Below are 16,130 nucleotides of genomic sequence, written 5' to 3' on the forward strand. Positions count from 1 at the left end.
ACTGCAGGTGGCAGTACCTGATGCTTAGGGTATAGAGAGCACAGGGGTTTCGGTGTCCTTCTCCTCCTTCAGTACACATTTCTTAGACGTCTATGCTACCACGTATCACAATTTTGTATTTGATTTATATTTTACCCTGTAAATACACTCATTAGTAAAACACTCTCATAACCACTCTTTGGTTCTTTGGTAATGTCCTGAGTAATATTCTTATTTCAGGGTTGCTTTCTCGCAGAAAAGTTATGGCTGATCTTGTTATGTTTCATAACATAAGAAACATTATCGCAGCATAAAAACTACACACAACACTGAACGTCCAGGTTGTATTATCATTAAATTGGAGGTTGTTTCCCAGAAGGCTCTTCAAGTGGCAGGGAACAGAGCTATTAAAAGAAATTACTTCTTTGTCTCTGGAGAAGCAGGACATAGCTCCGGGACTTCATGGATATCCTGGATACTGTGTCATTTCCAGTCCTCCGCATGAATAATGGAAATGCATTCGTTCAGAAAGTGGAAGCGATCCGTTTACAATAAATGATCTCACCATGTTGAAAAGAAAGGATTAAGGACAGGCAACAGACGCAGGGTGAGGCAGTACTGATGTCGCTTTTGGTTTCGTTGTTTAGAGGTCGCGGCTCTCAGGAACAGAGAAGTTGCCTAAAGAACTCCCGGCTCCGCCGCGGCTGAAGCGCTGGGAAAGGTGAGGCGCAGGAGCACGGAACGGGGGTTTTCGGCACGGCCTTCCGCGAAGGGCCGCGGCGGGGAGCACTTCTCGGCACTGCCGCGCTCGGCGCAGCCGCAGCGGGGGGGCCAGGCCGGGGCCGGGGCCGGGGCCGGGGCCGGGGCCGGGGCCGGGGCCGGGGCCGGGGCCGGGGCCGGGGCCGGGGTGTAGCACAGCTGGTCCGACCGAGGCCTGTCTGAGATGGGGCGGGAGATGCTCCGCTCCGCTCCGCAGAGCTGCGGCGGCCGCGGAGAGAGCCCCAGGCAGGGAGGAGCCGCCAGGCTGGGAGGAGCCGGACGGCAGCAGTGCGGGGCGCGGGGCTGCCGGCGGCCGGAGCCCGTCCCGGTGCTGCACCGGCCTGAGGTGAGCACGGCACCGGCGGCCACCCGAGCCTGCCCAGGGGCGTGCTCCCTGCAGGCGTCTGCTTGGGAATGCCCGGTGGCAGGCAGGACTGAGTGAGATAGGTGTCTGGGAAGTTCGGCAAAACAGGTGAAAAAACCCCAAAACTCAAACTCCACCACAGCAGTGTAGAACTGTGCAGTAAAATGTGCTTGTGCGGTGTGCATGTAGATGTGTATGTGTGTATATATATATAGGAGTATATGTGTATAAACAACAAAAATAAACAATAAGAACAAAAAGAAACTTAACAAAACAAAACACCACCTGTCCTGGTCCTTTATTTGCTGCTAAAATTTTACATGAAAAATGCAACCCTGTGACTTCAAGGTAAGCAGTGAAAAAGCAGTAACTAATTTCCTGAATTTCCTGACATTGAAAGGTCACTACATTGAAAGGTGGCTTCTGTGATCTCACGGTATCTAATAAATGTGTTTCAGTTTCTTTCTGTTACACCTTTTTTTTTTTTTTTTTTTTCCTTTACTGATTCAATATAATTTAGCCTGTTTTTAACAGCAGCAAAAAAACCAGTGGAAATTAACATTTATCGGTCTCACCTACTGAGAATATCCACCTCCTCAATCTCCTAAAGTAGTTTCAGGTTGTTGCAACCTAAATGTTACATTCAGCTATTTTATATACCACGGTTTCCACATTCATCTCACACATCAAGTAAAACCATGAACCTTATCAGTTTTGTACATTACGTTTTTTTTCTTCCATGACAGATACTGTGAGCAGGCTGTCAAGTGGAAAGAAGAAAACAGTGAAAATTTTTAGAGCGTTCATTTTACAGTATTTTAACTCTGAGGATTGCAACCTTTTTCTGATGTGTGTGAAGACAACTTAAGAGAAGGAATTTACACTGAAACATATGGTTAGAGTTGTATTTTGTGCTGTTGACTCGGTTCTCCCTCTACAGTCTACAAGTTAATGTGAGTTCATCCTTTTGCTTCTAATGCTTGAGTGGGGAGGGAGGTTCTGTATTCTTAAAGGACTTCTAGAATCAAGAAAATGAAAAAGACAGTACTCTCTAAATTTTGCTAGCGTAGTACATAGGATTAAGAACTCTTTTTTCACTACACAGTAGCAAGGCAAGTGGCCTTCACTGTGCCCAAATCTTGGGAAGAGAATATCTGTCTTTGCACGAGGAGGGTAGGAAATGCTTTTCCTGTTATTCCTATGTTATTTCTATTCCTATGACCTTTACGGACATGAGAAAATTGTGAGGAAAATTCTAGTTGTTAGCAGCTTTTTGGTGTGGCTTGAGATTTATAATCTAGGGACCCTGAGTATGTGTAGATGGATGACCACCTGCAATTGGTATTCCAAGGACTAGTGCTTACACATAGCTTTGATTAGATTATGTGTTTTTAAAATGCCCATGGCATTTTATGTTCAAATTTTTGCAGCATTTGTCTGTTTGGTTACAGTGAACCACAGTTAGCAATACAGAATTTTCCCTGCTGGGGAACTTTCCAATAATGGGGAAGTTTCCTAAAGAAGTAGGTGTACTTACATCAACATTTAAGTTGTCACATGGAGTCTTTTGACAGATAGTTCTGGTTTTTCCTGTCCTTTTCATTTGATTGTGGCAGAAACGTGCAGCAGCAGTACTGAGGAGCAATTTGTACAGTTTAGAATATAATTTGCTTTTAAAAAACTTCCACAGATGTTGGAAGCTGGCAGGAGGACAGAAAAGACACTGTGGTAGGTACTGTAAGAAAAATAGAAGCTTTAGTAAAGGACTTTGATTGATGTCAAGATCTCAAACTATCCAGAAGATTCTTCTGCTCAGGGTAAAACAAGAGAAGGTTCTATAATGGTTATTGAAGTGGTTTTCTTTTTGCATGTGCACCTGGATTTGACCTGGACCTGCATTTTTTTCCCTGTGAAAGTGAAAAATTGAATACAGCTGCAAACTTTCTCAGTCTTGAGGAAATTTGTAAGTAATAGTCATACTTGTTTTGTGTATTGTAAAGCTTGTTTTCCTCTACAGTGGGAGAAGGCATTCTAATAAGTGTCAGCAATTGTAGGACATAAACATGGGTATTGTGACTATAAAAGCTAACTTGCTGTCTGTCTTCCAGGAGTTGATCAGAGCACCCCTCCTGGACATCATGCCAATACTTAGTTTTCCTGTTAAAAAGGTGGATAGGGGTTGCAGGCAGGAGTATGGGTATCTTTCCTGACTGTAGAGCACATACTGTTTGTTCCAAGCAGTGTACCAGTTCAAGCAGTCTGCTTTGTTATGAGCAGTCTACAGCCACTACTTTAAAACAAAAAAAAAAAGAAAGTATTTTGAGTCTGAGTGTGCTGCAACTCTGGTCCTTCTGATAGGGGGAGTGCACAATACCCAGTCAGTCTCAGTGGTAGGCTTGTCTCCAGAGTAAGGGTGATTATGGTAGTTTTGTGTGATGGGTATACCTCTATCTCGTTGGAGAAGCTTTACATTGGAGCTTAGTTGGTGGTCTGGAGTGCTTGTTACTCTAGCAGGGGAATCATGATGGAGGCATACTGATGCATAGACATTCAGAGAAACTCTTGGGGACCCACGGGATTGGGCTGCAATTTTCTAGTGCTTTCAAGGACATCACTTGTGGCTAAGGAGTAAGGCTGGTACCTAACTACTTTTTGAAGCCTAGGATTTATCAGTTAATCAGATCTTGCACCCTGAGAGTCTTCTTTGAATTTTTCCTGTGCCTATTTTTAGACTATGCTTACATTGTTAACAATGTAATGGATTGCCTTCCTTTCTCAGCTCCATATGCATTGCTTGCTGCAAATCAGCTGTTGGGATTGGGATCAGGCAGCAGCACTCTGAGGAAAAGAAGTAACTTGAATCAAATTGTTAGAAGGAGTCTAGTTCCCTTAAGCCACAGCACAGTAAGGGCACATGTGTCTTATGAATTCAAGACAAAACTGTTTTTTCACTGTCATCGTAAAGTTGACAATCAGAGAAGGAAGGATGAAACATAAAAATTGTGAAGAATGGCAGTCAAGATAGAGTTTCATCAGTTAGGAAGTGTCATGAGTGTTACAGTTGTCTAATTTCTTATACAGATTCTGAAACTACCACTAGAAAATAGCTAAAGGCAATCCTTCCTTATTTTGGTGGATGTTTGTGGGTCCAAAATTAGAACTTTATTTAGAGAAAAATGACCATTTTCTGCGTTTATGGCTTAAAATACAGACTTGCCAAAAGCAGTGGGTGTGTTAAGATTAAATGTATGAGTCGATATTAATAAGCATTTTAAAATGTTAAAATGTTGTGTAGGACTATAAAGCCTATATCAGTAAAGAGGGGAAAAACTTCTGACAGAAAAGGGAAATGACTTTTGTATTCAGATGTAAAGCAGCAGAAATTCAATGCAATAGATTCTGCTTGTTGATTGACTGGCTTTGTCACTGTTTTACAAAGGCACTACTGTGTGAACGGTTGATTCATAGTTGTTAATGCGTAAATACATGTTATGAAATGAACCACCTCATGAATTGTTTTCACAATATATGTAACTTTGTGAGCCTTCTGGTATGTACTGTGGGACCAGGGTAAAATAAGCAGGGTGTATTCACAGTATGTTAAAATAAAATGAACAGGTGGGGAAGAACCAAGTTCTATTTCCTGCACTGACAGTATAGAAAATTCTTTCATTCTCCTAATGGGAGCAACATTCCCTGTTATAGTTAGGCTACAACTGGGTATTTGTGAGTACTTATTCACTTATCAACAGATAATGATAAAGGATTTATTTAGCCATCTGTCAAGAACAGATGTTTAAAGCAAATAAAGTAAGATGTTTTTCCTGGACCCACCCATTCAGGAAGATTTCTGCCTGATTATCTACTGGGTGTAGTTTCATTCTGTTCTTAAATAGGGTGGGATCCAGTGTCTCCTGTCCAATTCTTTGTGTGGATTGCTATGAAGTGTATTTGACAGTGCAACTCAGAAAATGAGTATTTATTTATATTTGTCTTATTTTTTTATTGGTTTAGGTTCCATCTGCATCATGGGAAGGCCTTTGTTTTTGTATGTATTTTTATTCTACTGGCATTTCCTAAATGGTAAGAAACCGTAAAAAGCAGTAGAACAATTTTGGTGTGTTTTCTTTCCATGTATAAGCACAGAAATGTTAATTTCTCCAGTTTTCCTTCAGCTGCTAGCATTTGAGTTTTTTTCCCTTAATGTTTTAAGTGAAAAGGCCGAAGCATAGCTTTACATTAAACCAGATGCATGTATTTTGATATGGGGCCAGGTTAAAATCCCTGTCAGTGTTCCAGCAGAGGCACCTTTTTAAACAAGGTACCATTAGCATTACACCAAAGGTTTTCTAGACTCTATCAGACCTGGGAAATGTTGTGTATTCTTTAACATTGTGCGTAAAAAACAATTGGCATTTATATAAAAAGAACATTCCCAGTGCTAACACTTGCCTGTTACCACAACAGAGTTTTCTCAAAGCAACAGCTGATGGCTGTGCATATACAGTTCACTGTTTTTAGTACAGCATCACACTGTGTGTGTACACAAAGCAGGTGTCTGCAGATGTGAGTGCCCATTGTGTGTGTATACAGCAGAGGTCTTGTGTTTTATCACATACTTGGACAACTACATACCAAAATGTTTAACTTTTCAGAACAGAGAATGTACTTTGGTCCTTAAAATTTCCTATGGATATGGTAAGACATGACTTTAAAGATTAGGTGTATTATTTAAAAACTAAGTTTTCTTCCAAATTTTGTTTTTCAGCTTTATTCACAGTTGAAGCTCCTCAGTCACTCTGCATTGTGGAACGTGGGAACAATGTGACCATGGAATGCACATTTCCAGTGAATGGGAAGTTAGAGTTTAGAGATTTAAGTGTCAGCTGGGATAAGAAAGATGAGTTGAAGCAGGTTTATGTACTTCGCAAAGGAGAGGAAGACCTCAAAAATCAGCACAATGACTTTAAGGGAAGAATAAAATTGTTGAAAGAGAATCTGAACTTGGGACAGTCTGTCCTTCAGATCACTAACGTGAAGCTCAGAGATGCAGGAATTTACCGCTGTGTTGTTGCCTATGGGGGAGCTGACTACAAGACAATCCACCTGAAAGTTAAGGGTGTGTATGCTGCTATCAGAGGTTCAATATTGTGATACTCTTAAAAGATTTCAGAGGAGATCCTGACGTAAGATATATCTGGATTAGCACTTAAAAGAAACCTAATTGGAGACGGGGGCTATCTGATGGTGCTTGCACAGCTGTGTAACTTAGGCTTCTGTTTAGGTTGAATCTGTGCTCTGTCCTTTAAACCTGCCATGACATGTAAGGAATCAGGTTGCAAATCATGTGTAGAGTACAAAGACCATAAAGCCTAATGAGCTTTCTAAACCACATCAAATTTGTAATAAATCCTGTACCTCCAGTTACAGACTCAATAGTGTTACTTACCTTTCCTGTCAAAATCCAAGCTGAAACTTGACCCTGGGGGCTGGGGAAAAAGGTGTCTTTCCTTTAATACTGGCTGTTCTTCTAGCTTCCTATTGGTAATGATTTTTTTCCCCAATTGTTTAGCTCCTTACAGAATTATAAACCAAGGAGTGGAGAGCACAGGACACAACGAATGGAAGTTGACATGTCAGTCAGAAGGATACCCAGCAGCTGAAGTGATATGGCAAAATAGAAACTACGAAGATTTGACTTATAAGGCAAACACAAAATTTGAAACTGCATATGACCAGTTGTACCGTGTGACAAGTACCCTCACAATCAAAAGTGGAATTGATGACATTTTTTACTGTATATTCTGGAATAAAGAGCTGCAAGAAAATACAACTGCCATTTTACACCTAGCAGGTAACACTTCTGAATTTCATTTATGGTAATACACTTCAAGGTGCTAATGTAATTTTGTCCTAGTCGAATTAGCTATGATTTGTTTCTTTTTCCAAATTTTGAAGAGGCTAGACAGAAATACCTGTGTCATTAAGTTTTGTTATTAATGTATACTTTCACCATACTGACATGTTCATCATGCATGTATGGTCAGAATTTAAAGACAGGAATTTTGTGTGACCTGCAGGTATCTGGAAATTGAGTCTAAATCTTTTAAAAGTTCCATTATTTGGAAGACATGTAACTCAGCATCTGAAAATTAAATCCTTCCATCTTCCAAGATTATTCTAGTTTGTTGATGATTACTGTCACATAAACAATATGGTCTTTTCCTGCCACTACAGCCTTTGCTTTGAGCATATTTAAATTTAAGTACTTGTATACAGATTTTTTTTCCCTCATAAGGTCAGAATTAAAGGAAAACTCCTAATGGACAAGACCAATACAATTCCTAATTAAACCTTTTAACTGGGCAGCTCCTCTTCTGCTTTTGCTTTTGATTATTCTTTTCTGCATTGTAGCCTGATATGTTTTCAACCAGACAGGAGACCCAATCCAACTCAAAACCAGTATTTCTCTTTGTCAGACTGTTACTGAGGTCATTTCCCTGATGCAGTTCACCGTCTAGTTTTAAGAACACCTGTGCAGTCACGCTTTTTGGACACGACAAGGGTTTGAAACAGCCATGTTTAGAGTGAGAAAACCAAGTAATTCTTTCGATGGGCAAGTCTGATTTTAACAAGAAAAATATCTGGGATTCAAGGAGACCACTTACCCTTTCCATCTGGAGCAATCATTACCAGATGAAAGGAGCTGTGTCCTCTTTCTCAATTACCTTTTTTGTGTAATCCTGATGGGAAACTAAGGCAGCTGTAACACTCTGACAAGCAGGATTCTGATGGGATCAAAGGCACTATTGCATGGAATGCAGAGAACAGAGAAAAATATTAATATGTTCTATCTTCCCCCGCCTTATTTGAAAAATGTGTTATGTACACCATTAACACCTGACCTTAGATGCAATCTATAAAGTTGTTATTATGTCTTAATTGCTATAGCAAAAATAATACAATGAAAATGAAAGGCAAAGGGAGGATCCTATGCAATTAAGTAATGTCTTATCTCCCACCTGTTTTTCTTGAAGATTCAACTGATGGCATTCTCCAGACTAAGAGCAGACGCTTTGTTGGAGCAACTCTCATTGCAACTGCTTTTGTTGGATCAGTGCTTCTGTTTCTGCTCTGCATAAGAAAAGGTATGCAAATTATTTATTTTAGTGTCTCAGTTATTATCAATCTGCTTTGTTAATTCATCCTCACTGAGTGGAATGGGATGGTTTTTTACCATGTAATTTATTTCTCTTTCTTTACTGGGCTTGAGTAGATACTAGCAAGTTGACAGAGGGAAACAGGTTGTCAACCCCTCACAAACCCCACTTAGCCATGTATGTTTGTTAATCTTTCTTATAGGTAAGGATGTAAGCAGTAAGATTAGTGTCTAATCTATTCATCATCAAAGCACTTATTTTTTACCTATTGGAAATTGAAGGCTCCTGTTCTGTGTCTTCCTTTTTGACTGGGGACCAGAATGCTGATAGCAGGCAGGATACTGGAGGTTTTTTAGTGGTTCTTATTCTGCATTCTCTGAAATAGATAATTGCACTGAACTGTGAGAGCACCTGTTTTTTAAAGTGAATATTTCATTGATTACCTTAATAAGTTTTGAGCTTTCTCAGTTCACTTCCTGAATTAAGATTGGATATTTTCAGCATCACAGTATGTACAAAAGCTAAAGCGTTTGGCAATAATTTGTTTTCACTTGCTAGCTAACAAAAGAAAAACTTGAAGAAATAATTTGTAGGTTGTCTGAGTATGAAAAGACTATAGCTACCACCCAAAATAAAGGAAAAAAAAGTTTTAAACTTGTTACTTAAACTGAAAGAAGTAGTGTTAATTTATTTTTCTTTCATAGGTGGGGTGGGGGAGGGGGGTGGCTATGGAAAAGTCCTGAGAAAAGTATTCATAAGCTTACCAGGCTTGCAGGTGATTCTAACAGGCTGCAAGAGGGCTGCAGATAATCCTGCAAGTATAAGAATTTACTTGCCCTAAGAACATAATAGGAATAGGAGGAGAACATGCAAGTGGAAGAAGGGACAGCAAAATCCTTGACTGCTCAAAAGAATCCCACTGGGGATTTCACTGAAGGTCAGAAGTTTCCTAGGTTGCTTCACTAAGATTTATTGTTTGTGTGTGTGTGATAATGCACATCACATTAGCTTTCATATCTATCTATACACACATACATGTGTGAGTGTGTGTGTGTTTGATAAACTACAAGTTGATTCAAAAGCTAAGCTGTAAGTTTACACTGTAAGTGACAATAAGTTTTTATCTTGAATCCTAAGCTGTCCCGGGTTACTGGACAAGTGATCCTTTCAGAACAGAATCTTCCCAGAATGTGAGCATTTTTCCCCTCAAAAAGCACTGAGAAGATGATCGCCTTTCTGTTCCCTGTTTTCTGATATGTTCAAATTCTGGGTGAAAAGATGCAGTGGGAAACCATTTGAATAAGTATTTTCCAGTGATGTTAGTGCATAGTATCAATGGAGTTCCAGCTTAGAAACAAGAAAAGGAGGTTGGAAAGGAAACCAACAGATTTGGAGTACCGAAGAATTTATTTTAGAGTTTTGGAAGAAAATTAGTATTTTGAGAACAAATGTAATTTGTTATTACATTTGTAATGTAATGGGCTATGTGATGTGTGCCCCTCCCACCAATGTGTTTAATCTCCTCAATAGATCTAAGGCAAGTATTTTGGGTTGTTTTTAAATTGTTTTGTTTTGTTTTGTTTCAGCTAGAGCAAATAAGGGCAACAGAACACCTGTGGCGAGTCCATCAATAGCAAGTATGTACATACGACCTAAATCTAGCAGAGTGTGATTCTTGTGGAAATAAGAAATTCTCTTGCTTGTGAATTAACTTTGTAATGGTGACAACCAAATGGAGATTTAAATTCTATTCTATAATGCTTTCTACATTTCATTTACATAACAACTATAAATTACAATTGAAGAATGGCTTTTCATGACTGTGTCATCCTTTCAAAAGGAATGAAAAGCATACTTGTTCCAGGAACTGATGCACTCCTGATATGCACAAGAAAAGGACAGAGCAGTATATTGTGTTTTGGAAAGTCTGCAATAGGATGGGACAGGCTCCCTGGACCGTAATAGCTCAGAATGGCATCACATCCTGATGTGCAGACTTTTTGCTGCAATTTGAACTGTGTTGGCACATTCCTCTGTTTTTTCCAGTATCGTAGCATGCGTTTGGGGGTGTTTGTCACAACATTCGTGACAGAGAGTTTGGCCCCCTTGAGAGAAACTCGGGGAAGCTTTAGTTTCTGTGTTGATATTGATGCTATTTACTATGAGCAAAGCTTAGTGGAAGGCCAGCACCACCATGACAGGTGCTATTGAAGGAAATGAAGAAAAGAGACTTAATATTTACAGCAGGAGAGAAGAGATTAAAATCCTTTTGCTGCCTGTCAAGATGGTTACTGGCTGACTTACTTTTAAGTTGTGGTATGGGTATTTGGAGACCACCACAAATTAAATTGCTGTGTGAAAATTGGTTCATGCTGGCTATTGGCATTTTTCTGAAGAAAAGCTCTCAGAAGAGTACTTGCTCAAACAGAAACAGCATTTACTGCTAATCTCATCCCTTGCTCTACATTCAAGTCACTCTAGATCCTGAGTGGCCTGAGGTGGCAGTTTCTAACACACATCTATCACTATAGGAAAAGTTTAAGCTATGCTCACTGCTGCATATATACATGTCCTTTGCTTACAGAACTTGCAAAAGATAAGGATACACACAACTGCAGAGATGCTTTTTTTGAAGACAGAGAGCTGAAATGTAAGTATAAATGATGAAGGAAAAATTAGTAGCAAATTTTACACAGCATAAACCATCCTGGTCACTGGAGCATTGATTAAGGACTGGTTTATTTAGCCTCTTGTTTCAACAGACAGAGCCTTCAAGAGATAATAGAGCTTTGCATTCTGTGTCTTACAAACTCACCATCATAACTCATTGTGTACTGTTCGTTACATCAAAGAATGAATCTAGTTTTTAAAATAGAAAGATATATGAAGGAAAATATGATGTGGAGATATATAAAACCCCAAACCAGTCGCTTTTCCCAGCTTGGACTTTTGCTATAGAAAGAGTTGTTCGTGCATATCTGTAAGGGTGGTGGCAGTGAAGGAGGGGACAGGAACCTGTCACAGCTACTTGAGCAGGTCTCAAGCTGTGCGATTCGCTCTCAACAAAGCAAGAAAATATATGAATCAAATATCTCAAATCTGTGAAACATCCTATGGTGTGGAACAGGAGGGTGAAATTATTGAAGTTTTTCTCTCACTTTCTTGCTGACTTCTAAAGCACTTCAATTAATTGCATCCCAAATCCCTCCCTGCTACACTTTACTACAGTAAACTTTCAGGTAAGCCTGCTGGTCCTGCAGGTGTAGATGTCCAAGCACAAGAGTTAGGGTCTGGGGATATGCCACTGGGAATACTGACAGAGGGAGCACTAAATGTATTTAAAAGAATTTTAAAAGGTTTTGAAAGAAAGGGGGACCTGAGCAACAGCAATCTCACTGTATTTGCTAAAGAGCACTTCCCACACTGTTGTATGTTTGAACTACCATTTTATTTACTCCCATGATCATATTTTCCTGTTTGATCTTTTAATTAATTTAATTTTAGATGAAGGAAACTTTTTGGTACCTTCATACTCTAGGAAAGGGGTGCAAAACTGTGAAGTGTTCATCATTTTGTAATTTGATAATTTTTTCATATAATTCTTCCTGTTACAGATATGCAAATCGAGAAGACCTAGAGAGAACAGAGGAAGACTTTTTCCCTCTATTGTGAAGATTTGTCAGCTCAAATGTTCTGTGTTCTATATATTGAAGGGGATATAATTTTTTTTGTATTTATTGTGTGATGGCAATCTTCTATATTGTTGTAACACAGGAAAAATTTAAGAAAGTTAAAAAAATTATTATAGCATAAAAAATATTGAATAGATTCTGTATATGTGACTAGATAGTGAGGTATTTATTTAAACATCAAAGTTTCTACCTTCTCTAGGCAAATGTGTGTTTCAAAGATTTCATTTAATTAAATGTATCTTTCAGGTAAAGCACTTTAGGTCTATGACCATCATGAATTTCATAGCTAGCTCTTGATAGATCATCTTCTGAACCTTTTTTCTTCCTTCTTCACCTGAGCTCACAATTTCCTGCACATAACTGGTTTTCCATAGTTTAAAGAATCTTTTCAATACTTTGATCCTCATAAAAGGTGCAACAACACAAATTGCCATACATGCAGGGCATTTTCATTATTAAAATACCAGATGCTCTCAGCTAAGCCTGAAAAAGATGATTTAAAATTCTTGGTAACTATGGTTTGGAAATTAAATAATACTAAGCTTTTTGATATTTTCTTTGAAAAGCATTGTGGGCATTTAATTTCCTCATGATATTGCTGGCACTACTTGGTTACTGTGCACTGTATTCTGATTTACAGTCTGGGGATAATACAATTCTTTGGACATTTAGGAAAAACAGCCCTTGCTTTAGATTATAATTTTGTTTTCTTGGGAATGGGAAAAGGAAAACATACTTACTTCTAGGACATGAAATAACTGCACATGTGATTACATAGAAATGCTGAAGAAACCTGTTCTTCGTTCCCGTTTCACAAGTTATTGTTGTCTGCATTTTGCTAAGTGCTTAGCTTTTTGTGGGGGGGATCATACACAGGTGAAAAAAATGTATTACAATGGTACTCACAACTGTATTTTTTTAATAAAGCATGTTTTGCTTTTCTTGTGGTTTTTCCTGCTTTCCCTAACCTGTCTGCAAGTAGTGTAAGCTCTATTTGCATATTTCTGAGAAAAAACATTATCTAAGGTTTAGGTGTAGGAGAGAGTCTACAGCCATGACCTTCCTCTAATGGCTCCCACAAAGAACAGATGGCAGAGAACTGGAATCTCATTGGACTCAGATTTTATTTTTCATTTGAAAATAAATAATGTATTGTGCAGTCCCAAGAATGTGGACACAGTCGTCATTTGTGAATGCCAGGGCTTCACTGCTGGCAGTATTCAAAGTAGCTAATGCAAGGTGGTGTTTAATAATCTGAGAAAGCTGTCCTCTTTAGTAGAATAGAGAAATGTCTGTCAGAATCATAATGGGCTTGGTCAACCACAGTTCAGTAAAATAGTTACTACAGAGTCATTTCCCTGATTCATTGCAGACCTTGTGTATTCTGATACTGATTATTCCCATTTGACTCTTCAAGGTTACCATGTGAACTTGAATATCTCCTCCTGCTTCCCAACATGCTTTTTGAATCTAGGTGTCATTGAAGGTGATGGCCAAATTTTAATTATCTACAGAGAGGTTTTTGAAATATCAGGGCCATTTGTAGACAAAGTACTGACTCAGCACAAAAATGTAGAATCATATCACCACATAAATAATTCCCTTTCCAGACAAGATAACCTTTTCACTTTCTACTTCCTGTTTGGGACTGGACAGTTGTGTGCATTTTACAGTAAAAGTGAAGAAGTCTCCTCTTATTAGTTCTTATAAGCCTTTGCAAAGCAGTGCTTGATTAGTGTTATGGAACTGAAGTTAATGTCTTTATCAAACTCTACTCTACAGCAGGAACTGTTACATTTCTCTTTTCCCAGTAGGAGAAAGGGCAAGTTACTGTTGAAAGTGCTGTATATCAGATGAGTAAGATAATGAAATGAGGGGATAAAAATAGAAATTCTTTAGCTGAACCCTAAATTCTAAAATGACAGTGCTTGAATTCCTGAGTGGTTGATGGGAAGCATAAAATTTTGCTACTTCTTTAGAAAAGCAGGACATGAGGCAAATAACAGGTAAAGCAAAAAGCCCTGCCCTTACTAAATAAGCTCTCTTTTATACTTCTCTGAAATACAAGGCTGAACTTGTCTAATCTTATTTTAGAAATTAAGCTTTTAGTAGAATTTAAGTTTTGTGGCTTCACTTTTACGAATACAGGGAGACAGGCCCACATGTTTATCCTTCAATGCCATAAGTGGTTTCAGGTAAAGTATTTTCTGCTCCTTACACAGGGATAATACACACCAAAGTGAAAATAGAGCATTTAGTTCATGAGAACTAGGTAAGTGGAAATCCTTCCTATCTTAAGACAAAAAATGTAGTTAAACACTATTTTTTAGTGAGTTTTTTTTTCCTTCCATTAAAATCATTTGCATGATGCTTCAGTGTTTTCAGATATCTGGAAGACAAAATACAGCAGCAAGCACGAGCAGACAGCTTCAGTAAGCTGCATTTTACTTCCTAGTAGCCAAGCATCATTAGATTTTCAAAAGTGCTCAGAAAAGCCTGGTTCATGTGCACAATCAAAATTGGCTTATTGCTATTTCAGTTCAGGACTCATTTATTTTACAAATGTAACTATGAACCAGCGTGGTGACCTGCTTTGTGATGTGGCATTTAATTTTGTAGAATATGAAAGCTATTAACAATTACAATTCCAATAAAGATCTAATAATATGAAAAATAGAATCATTGCTGTTGACCTGCACAGCTTTTCATGGAGCAGAACTGCAGGACTTTCGACTGTGTTCCTTTTCCCCTTTGGTTAAAAAAATTCCAATGGCACATCATTGAAGCATGGGCTAGACAGGAAAACAACAGAAGCGTTAAGGGTGGAATTTCTGCTTTTGCAGACCTTAACAGTAGGACTTCTGTTTTTTCAGCATATTGTCCCAGATTCACTGTCTCTCTCCATATTTTTCTGGCTCTGCAAGTATATGATTGCCCCAGGCAAGCCAGATGCTACTGGGTTCTTGTGATGCCCAAGGCAAGTCACTGATTCTTGGGCGATTTCACTGAGCTGTCTCCTTGTTCCAGTACGGGAACACATGAAGAAAACATACTGTAGGCAGGACTAGCTCAGAATGAGCAGATGATGGTGATGGTGATTGTGAAGTAACTTTGGTGTTTCTTTTCTGTCATCCAAATCATTGACTTCTGCCGAAGAAGTCATTGGAGCTCTTCCGGGAAAAGGTGAGACTACTCGCGAATTACTTTGTGTGACAGGGCTACACATGATAAGCTTACTGAAGAAGAATAAAGTAATGTAACAGTGCTTTTGTTGAGCTAGTTTGCTCTGCACTAGGCAGCAGGAGACATAATTTCATAAATCAGTCTGGAACTGTGAGGCAGGCAATCATCATACATCTTCCCAAACCAGCTAGGATTTGCAGGAGTAAAGCCACAATCATTTTTTGTGTTGAGGTAGAGCACAATTCTCGCAAGCAGTAAAAATCTAATAGGAGACAAAAGAGAATGTGTAGCACAAACACATCTGTATCTCTTTTATGTCTCTCACTCATTATGATATCATAAATTAAAATTCACTCATTATGTCATCATAAATTAAAAGATAGAGTGATGAAAAATGAAAAGATGTGTCCATTGATAAAACTGTTTGATAGAACAAAATACTTTTATATCGGAAGGAGATCCATCAGTCACCTAATCAAATCTTCCACTCAAAGCAATGGCATCATAAAAACAATTGCACAGGCTTTGTCTTGTAAAGTCTGGTGCATTTGTAAGCATGGAGATTCACAACGTCACTGAAGTGTTTGATTAGCCTCATAGTGATTTTGTTTTTTTGGTAATTACATCAACCTAGATAAAAATTAAGAGGAAATAGATTCTGCAAATATTAGGTAATTGCTTGACGAACTCTTGTAAAATTAATCTGATGAAAGTAAGAAAATGTAACTTGATGAAGGTATAACAGTCCTAGTAAATGCAAGTTCAGATGCCAATGCTGTGCACTGCTTTAAATGGTTATAAACCCACCGAAAATCATGGGTGTAATCAAAAGCAGAATTTGAGCACATAGATTTTGCAGAGTGATTTCTATAATTTTGTTGGATGCATGCACATTCTCAGCAATGCAGAGAAATGAGCTCAGTGTACATTCAGCATGAAACTGAAACTAACAATGTCCTGAGAAAAGTCCTTTCAACAGAGTCAGGTTTTTTA

The 16,130-nt window shown here is 38.6% G+C and overlaps 1 protein-coding gene across 3 annotated transcripts; it reads left to right on the forward strand.

Moving 5' to 3' along the window:
* Nucleotides 1-1,841: 1,841 nt before the first annotated feature.
* On the forward strand, nt 1,842-12,836 carry LOC135459607 (programmed cell death 1 ligand 1-like). 3 transcript variants are annotated; one of them, XM_064735814.1, is made up of 9 exons: nt 1,842-1,951; nt 3,019-3,065; nt 5,117-5,185; nt 5,871-6,221; nt 6,675-6,956; nt 8,140-8,250; nt 9,849-9,899; nt 10,847-10,912; nt 11,877-12,836. In XM_064735814.1, exons 1-9 carry the CDS (start codon nt 1,842-1,844, stop codon nt 11,897-11,899), a joined length of 1,110 nt encoding a protein of 369 aa, XP_064591884.1. In that variant the 3' UTR covers nt 11,900-12,836. The 3 variants fall into 3 exon arrangements, with proteins under 3 accessions (XP_064591884.1, XP_064591882.1, XP_064591883.1); XM_064735812.1 differs by lacking the exon at nt 1,842-1,951 and adding an exon at nt 2,009-2,055; XM_064735813.1 differs by lacking the exons at nt 1,842-1,951; nt 11,877-12,836 and adding an exon at nt 2,009-2,055 and having other exon boundaries at nt 10,847-10,926.
* The last annotated feature ends 3,294 nt before the right edge of the window (nt 12,837-16,130 follow it).

Source organism: Zonotrichia leucophrys, chromosome Z, assembly GCF_028769735.1.
Source record: "Zonotrichia leucophrys gambelii isolate GWCS_2022_RI chromosome Z, RI_Zleu_2.0, whole genome shotgun sequence".
Taxonomy (NCBI): Eukaryota; Metazoa; Chordata; class Aves; order Passeriformes; family Passerellidae; genus Zonotrichia; species Zonotrichia leucophrys.